Source organism: Galleria mellonella, unplaced genomic scaffold, assembly GCF_026898425.1.
Source record: "Galleria mellonella isolate WM207_F2 unplaced genomic scaffold, CSIRO_AGI_GalMel_v1 utg33, whole genome shotgun sequence".
Taxonomy (NCBI): Eukaryota; Metazoa; Arthropoda; class Insecta; order Lepidoptera; family Pyralidae; genus Galleria; species Galleria mellonella.
Window position 1 is genome coordinate 6,371,874 of NW_026442079.1, and position 22,499 is coordinate 6,394,372.

Here is a 22,499-nt window from a genome sequence, read left to right on the forward strand (position 1 = left end):
TTATTATGTGGTAGTAATATAATAATTTATTTTTGCCAGATGTGTTCGAAATAACCAACTGGAATTGGAATGGGATGGAACAGTAAAGAGATGTCCATGCGGAAATGTTGAATTTGATGTATCCCAAGTCAACGTCTTGGCTAAAGATATACTAGAAAAGTTATTACAAACTGAAAAGAAAATTAGGTAAGTGAATTTTAATTATCGTCATACGATTTGTGCTATGTGTTGGTATATACTTAAAATTTTAAGTTGAAGCACAACGATGCTTATAATTTACACAAAGTCTAACTCATATAGACTAACTAGACAGGCAGGCGTCGTTCTGTCAAAATCTATATGAGTGCTAGGAGCAGTTTGTATGAGAAAATAAAATAGGATTCTTACGTTACTCTGGGCAATTTTTATTTTCTTAAGAACCTTCACTAGGTTTCAACGAATCTTTAAAAATAAAATAAAAATTAATTGAGCCATTAATTCTCGAGTTTCGTTCTTAGCAACACTTTTAGCTCATTCATTTGTATAATACAAATGAATAAGCTAAAAGTGTTGCTAATTGATGCAGATTGATTTTACCAATGTTTGAACTTAATGTATTTTTCTTTTAAACAGAGCCTACATCAAACAAACGTTTGAATCGCAGTCTCTGAAGGACAGTTCAGGTAAGTTATTTTATTTATTACTGTATTTCAAAAATTGCAATGCGAATTATAAGTCATTATGTATACACTTTTTATTATTTATACAATAAAATAAACAACATTATAGAAAAATTTATAATGTAAATAACATTCTCAATTCTTAAGCTCATTTAAATTTTTTACAGTCATAGTTTTATACTTCAATACTGATTAAACTTTAACTTTTGACATACATGCATATCTATCATACCCGTTTCCCATTAGGGTAAGCGGAAAAATTAACACGCCAAATGCTTCAATTTAAACAAACCTCTGTCACTTTCTCCAAAATCGTCAATATTTTTTTACACGTTCGCCAGTTATGGTACTTTGAATTTAGCCCCTCTTCAACACATCGCCTATTTGGTCGACATACGGTCTAGGGCAGCCCCTACCGATATCTCCATTCGTTGAAGCTCTTTAAATCTCTATAGATAAAATACTGATAGCAATAGGTTTTTGCTTGTAATAATTGAAAACTGTGCTCCTTTTAATATTTCCCTCACACTTTCATTCCCTCATAAATAATGAACCCAACTAAACTCACTTGGTTTTAAACACACCGTTAGCTTCATCTTTTTCGCATTTATTTTCATGCCACTTATTGAATATGCTTTATTCATTGCTGTCAGCACTTCTTGTAATTCATATCTCGACGATGCAAGCAGTACATAGTAGGCGGCATATAAAAGTCTTAAACAGAGACTCATATATTTAAAATCCGCAATCAGACTCTTTCAAATCGGTCAAATAACTGTCCATAAACACATAGATTGAATAGCCAAGAAAATGTCATACAGCCCCATTTAGTCCCATGTTCAGTGCCAAACCAGCCCATTTGTGCTAACACAGACAGTCTGCTCCATACACACCCAGTGACAACCACATGTAGTAACTCTTCCCTCTATTATAAGCTTTTTCAGCATCTAGAAGACGTAAAAACTCTTCTGATGTTGAATTACAGTTGTCTCTGCTATAATTCTTAAGGAAAAAACTTAATGCGTACATTTTATATCTTTTTGAAAACCTGCTTATACGTCCCAAATTTTACTCTCTGTTTCATTCATTACTCTTTTAGTCAAAACCTAAGCAAATTATACGTCTACGGCACTAAAAAGGTTTATTCCACGAAAATTTTTACACTCCTGCTATGACCCACTGTCTTTATATAGTGCCACAATAACAATTTTGCTAGTACACAATTGAACCGCCAACATTTGTTAAATAGCAGATAGCAAGCTTCAATGATTTCTCCACCTTCTTTAAGCATTTCAGCAAATATTCTATCGAATCTGCTGATTACCCAACTTTCATTGTCTTCGTTGCATTTATTACCTCATCCATGCTTTTATCACTTTCACTATTAACTTCCACATTTAAATAAACTTTCGAAATATCTCTTACAGTGATCAAATACTTCCAGTTCCTCTCTGATTATATTGTCATCCGCAACCCCTATAATGTAAACTCTTATCTATTCAAACCAATTGTCAGAATAGCTTTTACTTAGCTAGAGAATTTCTAGAGAATTTCTTTATGTACTCCTCCCTACATTTTTCTTTCTTTTTCCTCATTATTTAAAGAAATACTTTTAACTTTCTTTTTTATCAGGTCATACTTCTCTTTTGCGATGTTTTCAACAAATTAAATTATGACTTTATCTTTAGAACCGTCATCTCTTTCGTCATTCTACCATACATTCATTCTCGTCTTAACATCCTTCTTCTTACTATACTACTCGTACAAACTTGAGTAGCTATTTGCACGCTTTCATTTTTAAATTCCTTCCAAACATTTTTTACCTTACAGCCATCTTTTTTCAGTAACTCTCTAAATTTTTCATTCTATATTTTCTGATACTGATTTCGAATTTGCTTTTATATCAATACTGCTCTCACTTTTTTTATTCCTGACATAGGCGATGATGTTGCCATTGATTGAAAAAAAAAAACACACTTATTCTTGATATTACCAAAAAATGGTCGGTTCCGACATTTGTACTACTATACAATCTTGCATCCTTCACTTTCACTCTCAACCGTTCTTCCATAATTACAAAATCTATCATACTTCACTCAGATTGTCCTTGCCATGAATGCCATAAATGTCTAAATACAGATTTATTTGTAATAATAGCAAAAAAATATAAGACGCTACTGATTATTGATAGTGCAAAATTATAAGAAAAAAATAGTTGGATGGTAATAAAATCTTCAGGCCGAAGGTCGGTTTATTTCTGGACATATTGTACATAATTTCTTAATTACAAATATATTAATTATGATAGACACATTCATTATTATCACTAATTAAATGTGGCAGTAATCGCAAAGTTGTATAACACGTAACAGTGATATTTTGGTTAATTTTAATGCATCACAATATACACTTTATATTTGCACATACACACATACACACACACACACACACACACACACACACATATATATATATATATATATATATATATATATATATATATATATAATATGTGTATATTAAGACAGTGTTCTAACGACAACTGAATATTTTATAAAAATGTTACACACATACAAATTTGTACTTGACAGCTCGCACCATGATAATATGGAAGGCTAAAATTTTTTTTATTATATCATAGCAACTCGTCTCTTGCGGATATCCAGGATACTAGCGATTTCGATTGTATTTATACTGCTAATGACATGAAACATTCACATTACAATATTGTGCTCACTGTTTATAATATTATTATTGCATACAGCGAATTAGCAGATCTCTTTATTGTTTACATAATTTTATTATAATTTTATTTCTTTAGCATAACGACGCCCTTAACCAGTTATGTCATAAAATAAATGTCATAATAGTCTTCGAAAACAGCGTTTGCTTTGCTTGCATTACACAAAAAAGTGCAACTCTCTGTTTATAGCGCTATAGCGATTTTAATTTCAATTGTACAAATATACTCCTATTTTTATATGCTATTAAGTATATAATTAAAAGATAAGGAATCTTATGTCTAAAGTCAATAAGAATTTATTTGTTTGAATATATCCATTGGTGCGATTTGGTAACCGAATTTCTTTAATAGTTTATAGAAAAATTTGAGAACCCTTCTTACATTGTAATGATAATGATGATTAAAAAAATAATACTGGAAATTAAATGTCATTAAAAATGTAGTCAACTTAATTTTGCTTGAATTAAGTTAATATGATTGTATGATTTATTGAAGTATACTCTTACTTTAGTCTATTATCATAATTCATTTGAATAAATCTCATTTGAAATTATTGTCTGTTAAAACAATTTCGAGAGCATTTCACCTTCGATTCAATACTCGATAATTAAGTATCGAATAAATTATGCGCAATTATAAATTTTTCGTTGTCATTATACAAACAAAATGAAATATCGTCTATTGCTCGTCTCGAAATTCGGAACATGACATTGTAGTGATAGGCCTTATAAACCTATTACGAGTCTATAAAATATTATGGAATTTCTCACGGGAACGGAAAATAACGCAATCTTTTACTTACACTCCTTTTCCTTATATTTCTATGCAAATTATTTTAATTATAGATTATAATCTGTAATAACAATTTAAATATTTTTATCTTTATAAATGAGTACATACATCTTGAAGATTCAAGTTAGTATTTTCTATAATACGGAGTACTAAAATAAACTTATTATCAGCCATTGGCCTTTTGATAAGATTTAACAATCTATCGTTTTCAATTTGTTTAAAAAATCTTTGCAAGCATTAAACATAAATATTTAGTTAACATGTACACATTAAAGGATAATAAAATTATATATGGAAACTTTGATGAAATAATCGAAAGATTTGCTCTAGTTTTTTCAATTCATCTAGTTATACTAAATATGTTAAATCACATACATACTAAGTTAAAAATTGATAAATATAAAAACTTGCATATCTATGGTTTTAACCATAAGTTACGTTTTGACTTGCATAAACGTATAAAATCCGAGTAACGAGAATCGTGAGCTGAACTCATTTCAAAGATTTCGTAATGAGTACCTACCTGGATACAGAACGTATGTAACTTTTTTTCAAGTTTAGGTCTATCTAGATTGATCGTTTATGTGAAATTTATTATAATATTAGATAAATATAAATATTAAGCCAAATATTATATTTAGCATCTTTTTTGTCATTAATAATTTTAGGTTCTGTCATTATGTTACATGGATACATACATAATTATTAGTTGAGCAGTCAAACGTTGTTTCGTCCTCTAGTGCCAATTATCGGGCTATATTACAAAATATATTTACAAGAGAGTCGAACTTGGAGCTGATGCTTATATAATTAAAAGTTAAAAATTAGGAAAGCCATACAAAACTGCAACAGTTTAAATGTTTACTTCATAAAATCCTTTATATAAATAAACTAGGTACAGGCACGCAATACGATGTCTTGTGGACATCCAAGTCTATAATCGCGAACCACAACGCTATTATGTAAATCGGCTATTTGTTTGTTACATGGCGTTATGTAACCATATTGTTGGCGTTGCAACGACGGAGAACGCTTCACCGGGTCGCAGGTTACATTACATTCAGTACTCTATAAAATATAGGTCACTCTACGGTACATGCTAATTGTTTTAAATCCATTATATATTCATTGATATTAGAGTATGTTGATAACATCGTGTTATATTACGTATGATTTACGTGACGTAGTATATGAGATGAGTAATAGTTCCGACCGATAATAGTTTCCTTATAATTTTTGTTTAGTAAATATGTTAATATTTGCTTGCTACAATTTAAATTTTTTTTCACCGCATAATTAAATTTCTGTTTTGCCAAAAGTTGACTGGGAGAGAATGCTATATAGTATTAAGTCCACCTTTTGTACCAAACATTTTTTTGTAATGTGGTCAATAAAGAATAAATAAATAAATGACCTTTTATTATCATCATCATATCAGCCGTTAATTGTTCACTGCTGAACAAAAGCCTCTTCCATGAAGGCCCGTGGCATATTCTATGCTGCGACCAGACGGCAATATGACTTACTAATTAATTCAAAATTAAAACATATTATATTCGTTACTTATTAATTAAATTGATAATGTTTTCCATTATGAACAGGCTATAAACTTATTTTCACAATTGATAATAGTACTACAATAGTAATAGTATTTTGATTAGTTCTATGAAAACCCTAAAATAAATCGTTTCGACTAAACAAAAAATCATTACTATCACTTTACAATTGGTAAATACATCACGTAACATGTAGTTACTCAATAAAATTTTAGCCAAGAATCTTTTATTTGAAGATGGTTAAAAGTGAATATACCCGCTTTTAATATTGTTCTTTCCATAATATAATATAATAAATGTATTAACTATAACAGATTCTTTCGAAAATTACACTATTGTAAGCTGTTCTAAACGTACTAGTTTTTGCTATACATAATTTGTTTGATCAATTTGCCTTTATTATTGCACTAGAAAATATTAGCAAGAAAGTATTGTTTTAATACTACTTGGTATAATAAAGCAGACGCCATATTTACATGTACATAATTAGGAGTATACCTTTTATTTATATCTTAATTTTGATAGATAAACACATAGCGATAGTTTTACGGTGTGATAGTAATACTACCGAAATTTACATATGAGTAAACTCTCAAATGAGTTTTATTAAAGTCACTTGAATGTTTAAGTGCTTCTCGACTGTCATTTGTTTGTGCCGGTTATATTTGTGGACACAACGCTCAGATGAATATGTATTATTATGTGGACCAACTTGGGTACCTATTCAAATTGAGTAAATTCTCGAGGGTAAATTAATGATTCCATCTTAGTACAATTGTAAATATGTTATCAATCTTAATAATATATTTGCAATTGTATAAAAAGAGCGTGAATTTGTTGGATCACCACGAAATCTCGTTATGAACCGTATTAAAATAAACGTAAAAATGAATTTGATTGTTTATTGTTGTGTTATATGCTCAACTAATTGTCATACGTTTGGGCATACATATACTAGTTGGGTCACGCCATGAAGTCACGAGTGAATACTCATATAATTCATAATTTCATCATCATAAATTATGGTGCCATTTTAACCGTCTAATAAAATCTATAGACGAACAGATCCGTCTATAGATTAGAAATTTGGAATACTTGTAGATAACGTTGGTCCGCACATATGTACATATTTTAGAAGAAATAATGAAAGTAAAGTATATTTTTACTTCCTTTGCTAAGGGTTTAAAAACGGTATTTAAAATTTCAAAATAATCTTATTAGTCCTAGTAGGGTATCATACGAAAGAGCTTTATTTAAGCATAGTCTTAAAGTTTTAAGCAACTAATAACATCATCAGTTCGAAGTTAACAGTTCTGGATATGGTTAATTCAATATTATAGCAAGCAAAATAATTCATATTATTATAATAATCACATTAATTTACTATTTAGGGAATAACATTTATTATTTACGGTATGACCAAACCATATGATTATAAAATTCCAAAAAAAAATATTCGTTTGATAGCTTAAATTTGCTAGAATACGTTAAAAATTTAGGCGAGAGTAACAATTTATTATTAAATTTTATTAAAAATAAAATCTTTTATATTACGGCTGTTAACTTTTTAAGTAACAGTTTAAAACTTATTTAGAAAAAGAAACCAACTCCAATTATGTATCTATTATATTATTCCAATTATGTATATATGTATATATCTCTCCATACTCTCTATATAGTATACGATAATTTAGGAGAAAACAGATTTTCTTAAAAATACTGTTAATAGTAACACCTCATAGGAGCACCGTATAACGTACAGTTATTATCCCACGAATAAATTTTGTATGGTTTGAAAAACTTGATATTTCTAAATTACATTACATTACAATTAAGGTGCATTACCGTTATACCCAAACTATTGACTTAATACTTAATAAGTTAACATAGACTATTTTTCAGCTTATCCCAAGTTTATTAATTTAGTAAATAACTACTACAACTTGTAGTTACATTAATTTGTTTGTAGTCAAGTAGTATAAAATATTATTATCTATATTTTATATTTATTATATTATCTAAATAAGTAAGTATAATCAGGGTGGCTTTAGACTACCCGGCATCCCGGGGCAAGTTCTTGACGGCATCCCCTATTGACGAGAGAAAAAAGTTTTGTTGAAGGCGCATTTTTTGTTATTTTTGGTCACCATGGCAACACGTGCGTTTTTCAATTGCCACTATTTTTATCTACTTATTTATCTAAATAATTGAACTAAACAACACTATGTATATAGTAAACGATAACATGTTTATATTTACACAATGGACATATTATAGTGGGATATTTAACAGGCATAAAGATAAGAAAAGGCCTTTATCAGAATGTTATTCCTCTGTACCCTGTAAATTCACTGCCATATCCCACCTTTTAAACTGAAACACAGCCATGCAAACATAACTGCTTTACGGTAGAAACACGAATGGGACAGAGATGCCCAAGCAAACGACTTTTGTACAGTCTCTCTCTGTTTTTTTTTTGCCTGAGTTTGCTTGCTCTATTCAGAGCATTATTACGTAACATTACGTTCTGTTAGCCTGCAAATTAACTTTAAAATATAAAAATTCATTCACGACAATTATAATAATAATCAACAAACTATAATTATCATAATCAGTTTAAATAGATTTTAATGACAAAACAAACTGATAGTTGCCCGGACCACTGTCTGTTAATGTTTATTTTTATTTGTTCTATAGTAGTACAAAGCAAATATCGATCAAATTATTGTATGTTTCCATTTGTTACTAATATTTAGAACAGCGTTTCCCAAGTTTTTTCCTTTTTTGTGCCATGCCCCACTTGAACATTTTTACATAATTATTCCTCACAAAGTTTATTTGATGACTCTAATCACCCAGTTGATATTTTGGTAACTTCAAACGAAATTATACCTAATAAATATTTACAGCATTTTTTTTATTTACCCCTCTGTGGGCCATGGACCCCACGTTAGGAAACACCGATTGAGAAAGTGTTTCAGTAATGTTTGCCTCCAAACTTGCTACAGTTTCGTCGGATGACCACAAAGTGTTTGTGTTCTGAGATTTAAGATATAGTTATTATTGTTATATGATTTAAAAGTAATTAATATTATATTATTACTGTATTGATGCTTTCCTGAGAGGGAGGTCCCTTATCTCAGTGTCCCCTTCCTAAGGCCGGTACTGGGTATATTATGAGTAAAAGAAGCCTCTCCTGTAGTTACTCCAAATACGTCACCTGTATTAATTTTTACTACTTTAATTTTTGTTCTATTAAAATTTATTTGTAATCATAATTCAACTGATAACAAAGGTTTTTCAATGTGTATCTAATTAAATAAAATTAATATAATATAGCCAAATTAGTCCTGGCGTTCTCAACCTAAATTATCCCCGACAGACCTAATAATAAAAAAATAGACGCGAGATAAGCTGCGGATTCTTTGCCGCCATCATGTGATAAATCTTATTATGTAACACTATGAATAAATTAAGTAGGTAATAATAGTTTTAATCAATAGAACCGATGTTGTTATTAATAATTGAAATAATGAGTGTACAAAGGCAATAAAAACGATGTAGGCTTATCACTAAAATTATTAGTTATGTAATAAAACGCAAACTCTGACTCCATTTTGTTACATCAGAGCATTATGTAGCGGAGTGTACAAATGTCACAGGCGTATTGGGCTTCATTATGAAAAGGCCGCGTCGCGCGACGCAAGCCTATTTTCGCGTAATAAATTCTGCAATCCTTTACAGTATAATTGTTCGCAATATTTGTGTAAAAATTATTAATTTCACTAGAACACACGTAAGTTATATGTAACAAAAAAAAAACCGATTAACCAAGAGCGTGCGATTCAGAGCTCTCTCTTTTTAGTCTTTTTTTTTTATAGTATAAAATGGAATGGTAATCCCAATTACGCAATTATTATAAGCTAGCAAGCTACCTGTCTGGGATAATGCCCTTGCCCGTTCTTCTCAGCTAAAATTGCATTCCGAACTGGGCGGTAGTTTATTAAAAAAAATACTATTCAAAAATGCTTATTAAGTTGAATAAAAAATATTTATTATTATCAATAATAAGCGAGGATGAAGGCAGGTCAGTTAGCCCATCGCGCCGAATTCACTAAGAAATAACTACGATGATTCCCAAAAAAAGAAAACCGCTGGAGGTCGCCTAATATAGTCTATATTATTATTAATGGTCTGTTTTTCTGTTTTAATTAGAGAATAGAAAAAAACCATTTTCTTAAAGTGTGGGTCTATAAAAATTTTGACATACAATGACGCGGTACCAGTGAGAGTATATTAGATGAGGATGAAATTTATAAAAATCTACTTCGTATACTACTAAATATATACTAAAATACTTTTGTTTCTGTAGGTATTTCCAAAAACCTTAATAGTGGATTTTTATGGTCATGTTTCTATGCTCTATAACCCTTGCTGTGCGTTGGTTGATAGATCATTCATTAATTTCATTACATTGTTCGCAGATATGCTAAATATCAGTGAATATTATGGAGTGAGTGTAGAACATTTAGAGGAACACCGTTTGGCAGATACATCATCTAGAATCCCCATTTCGCCTCAAGTAAGAAACACATATTTACTATATAAGTATAAATTTATAAATTATGTAATAAATAGTGAGACTAAACCTTGTTAGAGATATTAGATTTATATCTTCTGTGGATTGTAAATGGTGATTTTAAATTTTTTAAATCTTTTTTCACCGGAGGGACACTTTACAGAAGACGTGTTTCAACCGTGTAGCAATTATTTGTATGGCTGTGTTTTGATTTGGAGGGTAGGATATGGCAGTGAATTTACAGGATACAGAGGAATAACACCTGAGTCCTCAGTATACTCTGTTATGTCCATAGTGTTGCTCATGTCTATAGGCGACGGTTATCATTTTTTATCAGGTGGAACGTTAGCTTGTTTGCCATTATAAGTTGCATTTTTTTTAATTAATTTAATTCAATTAATTAATAGAACAAGGATATGAATTTATCAAATTTTATAATATAGTTTTTGTACTTTTCTAGTTTTTTCGTAAATGTGTTTGTCTAAATTTAGTAAAATTTGTTTTTAGATTCGCTATAATTACTCTTTTGAGTTAGTGGAGTCAACCAGATACCTAGAAGCCTCCTGTGAATTGGCGAAAGTGGCGGTTAGCACCAACAATGTATTATCACGTAAAGCCCGTAAAGTCCTCGAACAGGTTCGTATATTCTTATCTTACTAATAAATTAAAATTAATTTGTAATTAGACGATGCCTATACATGGGAAATATCTAAGAAAAAAATATAATGGGGTGTCTTAATGAGGCGACAATCTTATATCACCTTTATTAAGAAAGCAACAACAATATTTTCGGAAATTTTGTATGTCTGCTTGTATGTTTGTTCCGGTATTACAAAAAAATTGTTGCGGTTTTCGCAGTTGTATTCCAGAAGACCTAATTTAAAATTTGATTTATGCTTTATCGTAATACGTCATAGTTTGCATTACTTTTTAATTTTTTTTTCATATCTAGTAGATCTTGTAATATATCGTTATTATTCTGCTATTCTTTTATATCGTATATCCTTTACAAATTCTCTTCGTAGATGAAATGTTATTAGCTATGTTAAATATTTCTTTTCTAAAATTTTTTTCTTTTTATTCGCCCAAATCAGAAGAGAAGTTCTAATTTGGGCAAATAAAAGGGTTCTAGCTAATTTAAAGCATGAGCATTTTTATACATATTTAAATTTATTTTCGGAACTTATCACTACTCAGCATAAAATTCATATCATTAAACATTCTTTTAAGGTAGTATTCTACCAATGAAAGGGAATTTCCTAAAGAAACACGAATTACATTTAAAATACTGAGACAGTATATCCAGCTGTCAAATATATTTCCTTAGGAAATAAGTTTAATTTCACTGGCAGAACCTTAAAATTATGTTAAATGGTTTAACTTTATCCTGTATGTATTATATTAATTATTGCAGCTATTGTCCTATATGACTAGAGGAAAATTTTGTGACACCACTAAAAATGTAATATGTGGATTACTTAGTAGCCAGGCTACTAAATCTTGGCTCAAGCCATCGGACCTTGAGTGCGTGCTATGCTTCGAGACATTTACCAAACCTATTACTACCCCGTGTGGGCATACTTATTGTCAAACATGTATTGAACGGTCGGTGGATTATAATCTGCCGTGTCCATTATGTAAAAGATCGTTGCGAGGTTTTAATCTGCGATCGGTAAGTAACTTTATATATTTAATATTTTAGTCCATAATATAATAATACTTTAATCATCAGGAAGGGCATTGCATGAGGTGTAGTAGTATAGGAGTTACAATATATTTTCTTGTAATTTTCAGTACAGTATTTAAGGTACATTAACCAACTCGCTGTTAGATGCGGGTAGTATGTTGTTTTACAGACATACCTGAACAGCCAATATCACAGTATATTGTCTGTAATGCTGTTGAAGTCTATAGGCGACAGTAATCATTTTCCAAGTAGTGGCAATATTTTTATTGAAATATCTGTTGTTAGTTTTATTATAGGTACTTGGTATCTTCAGTAAACAATTGTCATATTTTTCTTCGAAATTGATAATTCAAAAATAAGACAGACAAAAAGATAATATTTGACAATAACATATAATCAACACAAACATATTTTTATTCTAGCTTTTTGTTAATATTATTTGACTAGTAGTAGCTCTGTCTTTTTATTTCGATTGTTTAAGATCGTTTACTAGATATGCTAAGTGTAAAAAGATAGACTATACTTACCTTCATACCTAGTCCCTAGGGGAACTATAATTATACCCCTCATGTGTTACAATAGACACAATATTTTAATCGTAAGGAATTCCTTAGAATTAAAACATTGTGTTTCAGTATTCTGTAATTAGACCGCCATATTCCATCTATCAAACCAGAACACATTCATTAAAACAAGTTGAAATATGAAATCTAATATGAAATTAGCTGTTAATTGCGTTAGTCACTAACACAATAAACTCTTATGGCAGTATGAATAGTACTTATTATCTACCTATAACAAATTAAATATAAAAAGATAATATTATTACAAAAAACTTGTTTACAGTTAAAACGTGTATATGATACAATCATAAAATTCTATAAATGTCGTGTAATATCTAGACGCTGAAACTGTTTACAATGTCGTTACAGTTATATAAAATGCGAATACGATTTTTTTTGGCTAATAACGTAATAGGTTATCATTTAAAGATAATTATTTTTAGACACAATAGGTATATCAATGTCATTAAACTGAATTGACCTTTTATTATTAGAGATAAGAAATTAATGACCCAATATATAGTTGCTTTAGGTACCTATACAAATATTATATAGACTCTGTAATTCAACAAATTTGCGTTCAATATAGAAATTTTATATAAAGATTGTTAAATATTATTTGTTACTTTTTTATTTATTATTTTCTTTTTAAATAAATACTATTCATAACCTGTTCCGTGTATTTCGTGTATCTTGTCTATATATTTTATTTATAATATGGTAATGGAGAAAAATCTTTATTGAGTACCTTAACGATACTTAAGTCAAGTGTGTGTGTGTGTATATATATATATATATATATATATATATATATATATATATATATATATATATATATATATATATATATATATATATATATATATATATATAATCCGCTTATTTAAATAAACGTTTATTACAAACTTTTAAATCATCATTAAAATTAAATCTTCATAATATAAGTCTTACATTTTCGCAAACAGATACTTAAAAAAGTTCGACAATGAATTCGTATTAGCGTTCGTAAATTCGTTTTATTCTTCTCAAGGGCCAGCTCCCCCAAACAAGCGCCAAGGATCGATCAGCAAATGAGTGCACCCTTCAGAGTTCTTATCAATTTTTTTACAGCGTGATTAATTGAATATTGTTTTACAGATGTGTTCTATCAATATGATAGACACCGTTTTAACATCGATTGGTGCTGTTAAACCGGATATAGTGCCAGATCCCAATGTGATACCACTGTGTGTTTGCACCGTAGCATTCCCTGGGTGAGTATAGCGTAGAATTCTACGGAACACTCATAAAATAGGAAAGTTTTAAAAATGTCACACAGTCCTCATTAACTTTTTAACTTCTATCTTCCTTCTCAACCAAATTAGGTCAAAAGTTTAACCGTGCCGTGATATAAATTATGAGGAATTTAGAAATATTAAAATATGGTTGATGAAGATATTATTGAAATTATATTTCATTTCCTGCTACTTTTTCCGCGTGAATCGGTATATAAAGTATCCCATATGTTACGTTAGATTAGGATAGGTCACCCGTGTACCAAAGTTTATTCAATCCTTTCAGCTGTTTTTGCGTGATATAGTAAAAAACATGCAAACATCTTCAAAAACTTACGAATTTATAATATGTATTAGTATTATTAAAATTTGATTTTTATGTTTTAATAATATATCTATATTAATTTGAAATTAGTCAGTTGGCAAATACAATTATTTTTTTATAATTAAGACTAGAAACTAATTCAGAATGACAACTTTGATTCTGATCCTTGTTTCGTGATTATAAAATATACAGTGTATGACTTTTCTGTTGGTTGATAGAGACCTGTTTTATATTAAATCAAGTAAAATGAACTATCTATTACAAACCATTATCATCCGGATGCTAGGTCCCAAATCGAATTTTGTTAATTTAATAAATAATTATTTATATCATATATTACAGAGTATCGTGCTCCCTATTTATTTTCAACCGGCGCCACTGGCTTATGGTTCGACGTATAATAGAAACGGAACCTCGCTACTTCGGCATGATCCCAACAGAGATGCAGCCCAACTCTTGTTATGGCACTGTAAGTATATAACGTACTAATATTTTTTAATATAAATGGTAAACATACACTTTATACTTAAAATTTTATATATATATATATATATAGTAGGTAGTTTAATAAATATCAAAAATATCAAATACATATAGTATTTGATATTTTGTGCATTACAGGTTTTTGTATTTTATGCACGAAAAATTAATTCACTCTTGCGCCACCTGCCTACTTCTATCTGTTCTCCTTTAACCAAAGGTTGTCTGTAAGAGATTGCCCTAGCAATAAGACCGCCTTTTGTATCTTTATGTATATATTTCAATCTATATTTATGTAACTGTATTTCACTTGAATTACTCACTTGTCATTGTATATTTTTGTTTATGGTGCAATAAAAAGTTAAATAAATAAATAAATAATCTTTCAAAGGATTTTACGACGTTTTCAAAAAAATTGAAGTCTCTTTAATTTTATTGGGCCTTTAAAGGTAAAACATTGATGTTCTCAATGCTCCTCCCTCCAGCTACGACCATGAGAGTACATATACCTTTTAAATCTAACAAAGTACCCAAACAAATATTTAATATTTTAGGTTTTTATTTTATTATATGTTTTACATAATTGTTTCTGCCTATCCCAATGGCAGACATGCATGACGAATATATATAACTGTGCTGTCATCATATAGGCATTATGTTGTCTAAAATATTTTTTGCTGTCATATTTCATCAAAATAGAGTAAGCAAACATATAATTTAAAAAAATCTAAATTAGAAGTTTTTTAAATATTTACGTAATTATGTTTATTTACGTAACAATCAAAACAAGTTATAAATAAACAAATTCTTTACAGATCTTAGAAGTGCGAGATTGTTTGCTTTTAGAAGATGGATCTTATATTTTGTCAACTATCGGTGTCTCTCGCTTTAAGATGATTGAAAAAAATGTTTGCGACGGGTGAGTGATCATTATTCTTATTAATATCTATAAAATATCTTAAGTAGTTTTTTTTTTTTATAATACTTATTAATCACTTTGTAACCTCTTAGCGTCCTAATGGACACAAAATTTTGCATATCTACACGTTAAGTACGTTTGATTTGCAAAAATATTGTACGGGATAAATTCTGAACAGAATAAGAGATACAGTTAAGTAGGTAATAATTATTAGAAATCGCTATACTACATATATAATTTCATATTGATTAATTAGAGACATACAATTATATTTAAATATGGAAACATGTAGACGTTAAAAAAGCGTAAAATGAAATTCCTGTTTTTTTTTTATGATGTACACACAACATAAACATCATCACCAACTCTTAAAATATTTTAAATCTTAAATTATATGCATTAATAAAACGGGAATGGGAAATCGGGTTACGTGTGACTGATAACCCTTAATCACTATTGAATAGATCTCTGCTTCTTTAGAACATTTATTTTTAATTTAATGACACTTTCAATATTGTAGTATTATTTATAGAAACATAAAATAAATTTTATTTTAATAGACGCAGAGCATTATCTTTTTACTGCCCATGTGGAAATCTTTTCGTTACGCGGGCGCGTGAAAAGATGGTTTTCTACGTATTGCTGTAACCTATAAACAGTCATAAGTATTTAATATAGGTTTATTAATAAATGCATGTTATTGCAGATATGATACAGCCAGAATAGAAGTCATTAGCGACATTGTGACCGAAATGTCTTTGCTGCCAGAATTGAATGTTCTAGCGGAGGAAATCTCGACCAAGTTTACCACGTGGCTTACGTCTATGCCCCGTAATCTTGTCACAGAAATACTTAGCTCTTATGGTACTATAACTACAGTCGATTCAGATGTGGATACGTGGAGCGCTACTGACGGACCCACTTGGCATTGGTGGATCATTACCATTTTGCCTCTCAGCCACGAAGTCAAGGTGAGATTTAAAGTTTCTACTAATAAAAAATTTGTATTGCTTAAACAATAGAACAGGTTCTAGAACTAACAGCTATCTTACTAGTAATGTTCCTTGATAAGTGGTCCCCCACACGACCGCAACTGGAAACTGTCGTGTTAATTATTTGTGAATACATTATTACCTATATAAAGACATAATTGATGTTGCGTTTAATAATTTTGTAGTTTCTCAAACTCATATAGTACAGTTAAACTAGCTGAATTAATTAGAATAAGATAATGTAAAAATAATAGGAATCAAATTGCTGCAACCATGATACTTGGTGTAGTAGTTTAAATACAGCGTTAATGACATCTTAAAAAGAGTACATATAATAAATGTACTTTAATTACAAACTTTATCCTTAAATGATTTTAAATATTGAAAAAAAAATAATTTTTACATTTTTAAATCGTCAAAATCCGGCCCTTGGAGTCCTCTCACATAATTAACTTTTTTTACAACTTACACACGTCACATTAAGAAATAAGTATGTCAAGTTTCAAGTTTGCAGCGATTTTTGTTTTTCTTTTTTTGTTCTCAAAATTGAAATAAATTACTGTTACAATTTGTTTGGAGATTGAATGTTAATTGTTGTTGTTAGTACCCCTTCAATATAATAAAGTGAACTATTATATAATTTATTGTTACAGGTTTTAATGCTGTCTTCGACTTCATTACACAAACGCTTAATAGCGATTTCTCGAACATTGTCGACGATACTTCAGTCACTAGAAGCAACAACGGAGGCTGACAAGCGAACTCATCAGGACCTCATTGTCTCCTGGTTAGAAAGAAATTTGTGATAATCCGTCCGTAACTAATCGCAAAAGTCATTTATTAACATATAGGTACTTATTATTTACTTTAATATTTTTATTTGTTATTTGGAAATTTAATTTGCATGTGTACTTCTTCATCAAATAAGTCTTTTACCTAAGGAACTTGAAGTTCTAGCACAAGTTCTGGTCAAAATATTTAGAACCACCTTTTCCCCTGGGTATAATTTTTGGAAACACAAAGACCAAAATAACCTTCGTGTTAAAAACTGGTCGAAGAGTCTACTCGCAGCCAAAGTCTCGCACACCAATCAGTTTTACCTCTTTCTTCGTCAAAACGATGGATGGTACAAGTTCAGTACATAAAAACCACTGTTCTCAGTACATCTCTCTTAGGCTTAGAATCGACACACCTAACGCAAGGGCCAACCAACTGAAACCGCATTGCTCGAGATCATCTAAAAGGTTGATAAAACTCTTGAGGACAAGCCAATGGCGCTATGTACTTTCTTTGACATTGCCATAGGTACTACGCCGTGAGCAGCTCTTAACGCATTTCTGAATTTAACTTATGGGTTAATGCCCAAAAAGTGTTTGTAGATTTTGTCAAAATAAGGAGGAATCGCCGAATTTGTAGTTGTAGGCCAGTCATACATAAACGATATATAGCTTTTAGCGTTAATCGCTCATTGTTTTCTCATTGTGATTATTGCTGGTAATTGTTTATATTTGTAATAAGTTTACTATTGTAATCTTTTGGAGAAAACAATAAAGAGTATCTATCTGCTTAGGAAAATAAACTTTATATCCTGAGGAGATAAAAAAACATTGCTACAAAAAACATCTTAAACTTACTATCAGTGATAGGAATTAGCAATGAACTTTAAGAAAGGGCAAACACAAAAGATCATGGAAAAGTCGCAGTGTCACAAGTTTTTTGCCTGAAAAAGCCCGTCTTTCAATAATAATATTACCCATAAGCTTTTAAAAATAATTCCTGCAGATAAAACAATTCCTTTTGAAATTAAATATTGATTACTGTTGTTGGTAATGCTTATAATAATACATTTGTTGTTACAGATTCTATCGACAACTTTTTTACACGAGCACTTAACAACGATTTCACGCACATTCCGCGCAGTTTCTAACATCAACGACGGAATTTAATAAGCAAAAAAATCAGGACCTCATCGTCTCGAGGAAATTGGTAATGTACCGTCCATAGCTAACCGTAAATAGATGACTAGTATTTAATATTTAGCTCAGCGCCTTAAATAAAGGTTGTAGATATAATGCAATTTTGTGTACTATGTACTGGAGGCATACGAGAAATATGTCAAGAACTCATAAGCTCTGAACACGATTGAGGATTTACTATTGCACGAGACTACAGAAATGAAAATTTGGATTATCGTACAAAAGGTGATGATGGCTGACCAATTTGTGTATCGACTCTTCTCTCTAATAGGCAGTTGCCTAATAGTAGTTATTGTGTTTTCACATTAATAATAATCTGCCTTTTTATAAATGCTCTACAAATCTCTTGCGTAAGTTCGACTGTATATGTATAAATAATGGCAGGGTCCTTTGTGATTATTAAGTAGTTTTGTTAGATCGGTGTCTTTGGTGGTGTAGAGAACGCACCGCCACATCGTTTTATTGGTTGCGGATTCGATTTCCGCAGCAATATAAATATGTCTATGTAATTAAAAAAATTACATATATAAAGTATTTAAATATTTTTTGTTTTACTTCATATTTTTGTTTTTTTTTTACTTTTTTCTTGTTTGACTTTTTTGATAAAAAAATATATTTACTCTTTTACGGTTGTTCGATCACGTAAGTAAAAATTACCTCGGTAACTTAGGTGGATTTTTATATTTTACGTGTCTGTTAGATATATTTTTTCAGTTTATTATTATTACTAAGGTATTGTTAACTATTAAAACATTGTGCATTATTGCCACAATCGTGCCACTATATAATTGTTATCAATTACAAAGTGAAGTTTGTCATTATTAATTCATAATAATCTACTAAAATTATATCTAATGAACCATTATTGTAGACACCAGAGAAATATGCTGTTTCCTATTAAAAAAAATTGATTTTAAATAAATTATTACAATTCCGGATTCATAGATGCAGGCGTTTGTGTACCACCCTGGAGTGGCATGACAGTTTACTGTATACAAAACTTTGTAATTGATAGGAAATACTTAGTGATTATACAATAATTAAGTAGTTAGGTAATCATATACGTTATAACGGTATTCGTGCCAAAGGCTATCTACGCATATAGTAGATTAAGATCCAGCATAAGAAGTAAAACATGTCCATTGTTGAATGTTTATAAATGACAAAACTATTATAACGTGATTGTTAAATTCTTATACTGGATCTTGTAAAACATAGATTTATATGATCAAATCTTGTGATTTTAAAATTATTAGCCTAAGATCCTGTCAATAAATTCTGCAAATATAACACTTTTTTATAAAATTTGGTTTAAATGAAAGATAAGTTGAAATAGAATATAGCCTACTGTTAGTTAGCCGCAACGTAGCGTTCCCAGGTGTTACAATGGCAATGCTACGTTACTACCCTTGCTTGTGGCCATTGTTTTAAACGTAACCGTGTATAGAAAAGAGTTAATTTCCGTTTGGTGTAAATTTTAGAAAAATAGCATGAAAAGTTTGTTAATCTTAACAAAATATTACCCATTTTCAACTGGTAAGTCTAGGTTGCAGCTAACTGAGGGCAGGTAATCCGAGCATATTGTAGGTGGTTATTATATTTTTACTCATTTTTCATTTACATACAGTTACATTAAAAAGTTTTATAACTGCAGAAGTCAGTGGCAAGGTTGGTCTTGGGCTATAAAGCACAGTATTAAGGGTCCATTATAGAATTCAAAATTTGTTGCTTTTATAGCAACAAATTTTAACTTAAATATTACAAAAGTATTTTATTTTGTGGTAATATTCTTTTCTTTTTTGTAAATTTATAAAAAAAATATTAAAAAAGGAAACAAAAATAATTTAATAGTTATAAATATAAGTATATTACTTATGTGAAGAAAACTTTTTGTTTTAATTTAAGATTTTTAAAACAAAATTACATGTTTTTTGTAACAGATAGTTTAATAACCATTATAGGAAAAGAACGGCCATGGAGCTATTGTTATTTAAATATTTTGATATAATAAAAAAATCGTTTATTAAAACATCATTAAAGTAATCGCTCCTATTATAACATGTAGTTTTGTTAAAAATCGATGAATTAGTATTATTCTATTTTTTGATAAGAAGTTTCAAAGAGTAATAAAGTTGCCATACCTCCTAGCGTGTTGCATAAGTATTTGATATTATTCAATACGGACTAATAAGCGTGAGCATTTACATGTATATAACAGAACAGTAACAAACATTACAATGAATTTATTAGGATGTAATTAGGATGTAACATTACACAAGCATCTTTGCAATCCTAAATAAAAATTTCATTGTGTTCTGTTTTTAAAATTATGGAAGGTAAATCTTAAATCCTGAAATTTACACTTACTTTTTTACGTAACTAAATCATATTTTGTTGGATATTAACAATATTAAAGGTTCCGGCCATCAAGGCCGGAAAAAATATTAAGAAACATTCCACTAGTACCTGAGACCTGACATTATTGTGTATTATTAGAATTATGTATCCGTAATAAAAAAAAATATTAAATTGTTTCATTTTGACTGGATTCGAAGTCTGGAATATACAGGTTAATATCTAAAGACTGTTTATTTTTTAATTAAAATTGCATTTAATATTTACCTTCACAGAAATTGTTATCATCATGTTGCTCATTTTATTTGATTTTCGAGTGTTACTATTAGATATTAAGTATTAGTTAATAGTTTTTTGGAACGTTGCATTTTGTAAGTTGTTGTACAATAGTTCATTATAGGGAACAACTTTAACTTTATTTATCTATGATACGCACACATAAATGTGAACGTATGTAAATGTTAACTCAAAAAATTTACGGCGTTTTCTGCCTTAAAGAGTAATCGAGTATTTACCTTATAAGAAGCAATCTATCGATCTCAGAAATGTAGATTTATTATTTATAAATAAAGTAGTAAAAGTAATTTTCTCGTAAAAAGTATATTTTATATAGTTTATTCAATCTTTACCTAAATCATTCCATTTAGGGAAATTATGATCTCGTTAATCTCAAACCATACATTGTAAGTTATTTGTAATATGTAACAGGTTCAACAAAGCTGATAAGTTCGCTGTGATCGAATATTGAGTGTAGATATGTGATGATACTCATATTCTATATAGGATTAAATCACTTTGTTAATGATTAACGATTATAATTAGTTTGTAAAAAGACCTAAGCAGATTTATTATATAAAGAGGCTTCTATTTTTTTCTTATTTAGTTACTATAAAACATGTACTGTTTATTAAAAATCAGTCAATTAAATTAGAGTTTGCATTGTGTACATTCTTTATATTGCTATAAAATGAACATTGTACTAAATATATAAAACGTTTATACCAAGATAGTAGGTATGTTCTATATATGGATCTCATGTTTTCTTCTCTCCAATAGTTGATTAAAAGAGAGTCGTATTTTTTTTTCTACAAATTATTAAATTCACGATTGTGATTATGTAATCGCCGCTTTAAATGATCTGTGAATACAACATGTGTGATAATAGTAAATGCAAACAACATAGTTTGTATGTATCACTTGTATCTTTACAGTATTTTTTTTTTTTGTTAATCTTAAAACACTGTTTGTAAGTTTCTTTAAATAAAGTTTCATGTTGAATTAACTCTTTTATTTAACATTCCCCAATGAGTCCAATGCTTTTTTTTTTCAATTCAATTCAATTTATTTATTGCATTCTACAATATTATTATGAAAGATGTTAATAGTTGATATAGTACATTGTAGACCCTGTCGAGCACAGCAACTAGAAGTTTTATAAATTATACGTAGGTTTTTATGGATTAAAATGAAATAGGATGGTCACCTATCAAGATGAAGATAAAATTCATAGCTAGGTACTTAAATATGTCTTTTTTTATGGGTGATTATGAAATGGCAACCGCCTACTCTATCGGTATTCGCTGGCGTAGCGCCAGTGAA

The 22,499-nt window shown here is 29.5% G+C and overlaps 1 protein-coding gene across 5 annotated transcripts in view; it reads left to right on the forward strand.

Annotated features, from left to right (window-relative positions):
- LOC113519215 (LON peptidase N-terminal domain and RING finger protein 2) overlaps positions 1-22,178 on the forward strand; it is a 40,617-nt gene extending 18,439 nt beyond the window's left edge. For 4 of the 5 annotated variants that reach the window (XM_026904271.3, XM_026904286.3, XM_026904294.3 and 1 more), the window contains 11 exons: positions 40-186; positions 613-662; positions 10,235-10,332; positions 10,837-10,965; positions 11,744-12,001; positions 13,717-13,832; positions 14,521-14,647; positions 15,474-15,577; positions 16,284-16,548; positions 17,223-17,420; positions 18,429-22,178. In XM_026904271.3, coding sequence (XP_026760072.1) covers positions 40-186; positions 613-662; positions 10,235-10,332; positions 10,837-10,965; positions 11,744-12,001; positions 13,717-13,832; positions 14,521-14,647; positions 15,474-15,577; positions 16,284-16,548; positions 17,223-17,375 — 1,447 coding nt within the window. In that variant the 3' untranslated portion in view covers positions 17,376-17,420; positions 18,429-22,178. The remainder of the gene's footprint in view (positions 1-39; positions 187-612; positions 663-10,234; positions 10,333-10,836; positions 10,966-11,743; positions 12,002-13,716; positions 13,833-14,520; positions 14,648-15,473; positions 15,578-16,283; positions 16,549-17,222; positions 17,421-18,428) is intronic. The other variant, XM_026904278.3, reaches the window with a different exon arrangement.
- Positions 22,179-22,499: the final 321 nt, after the last annotated feature.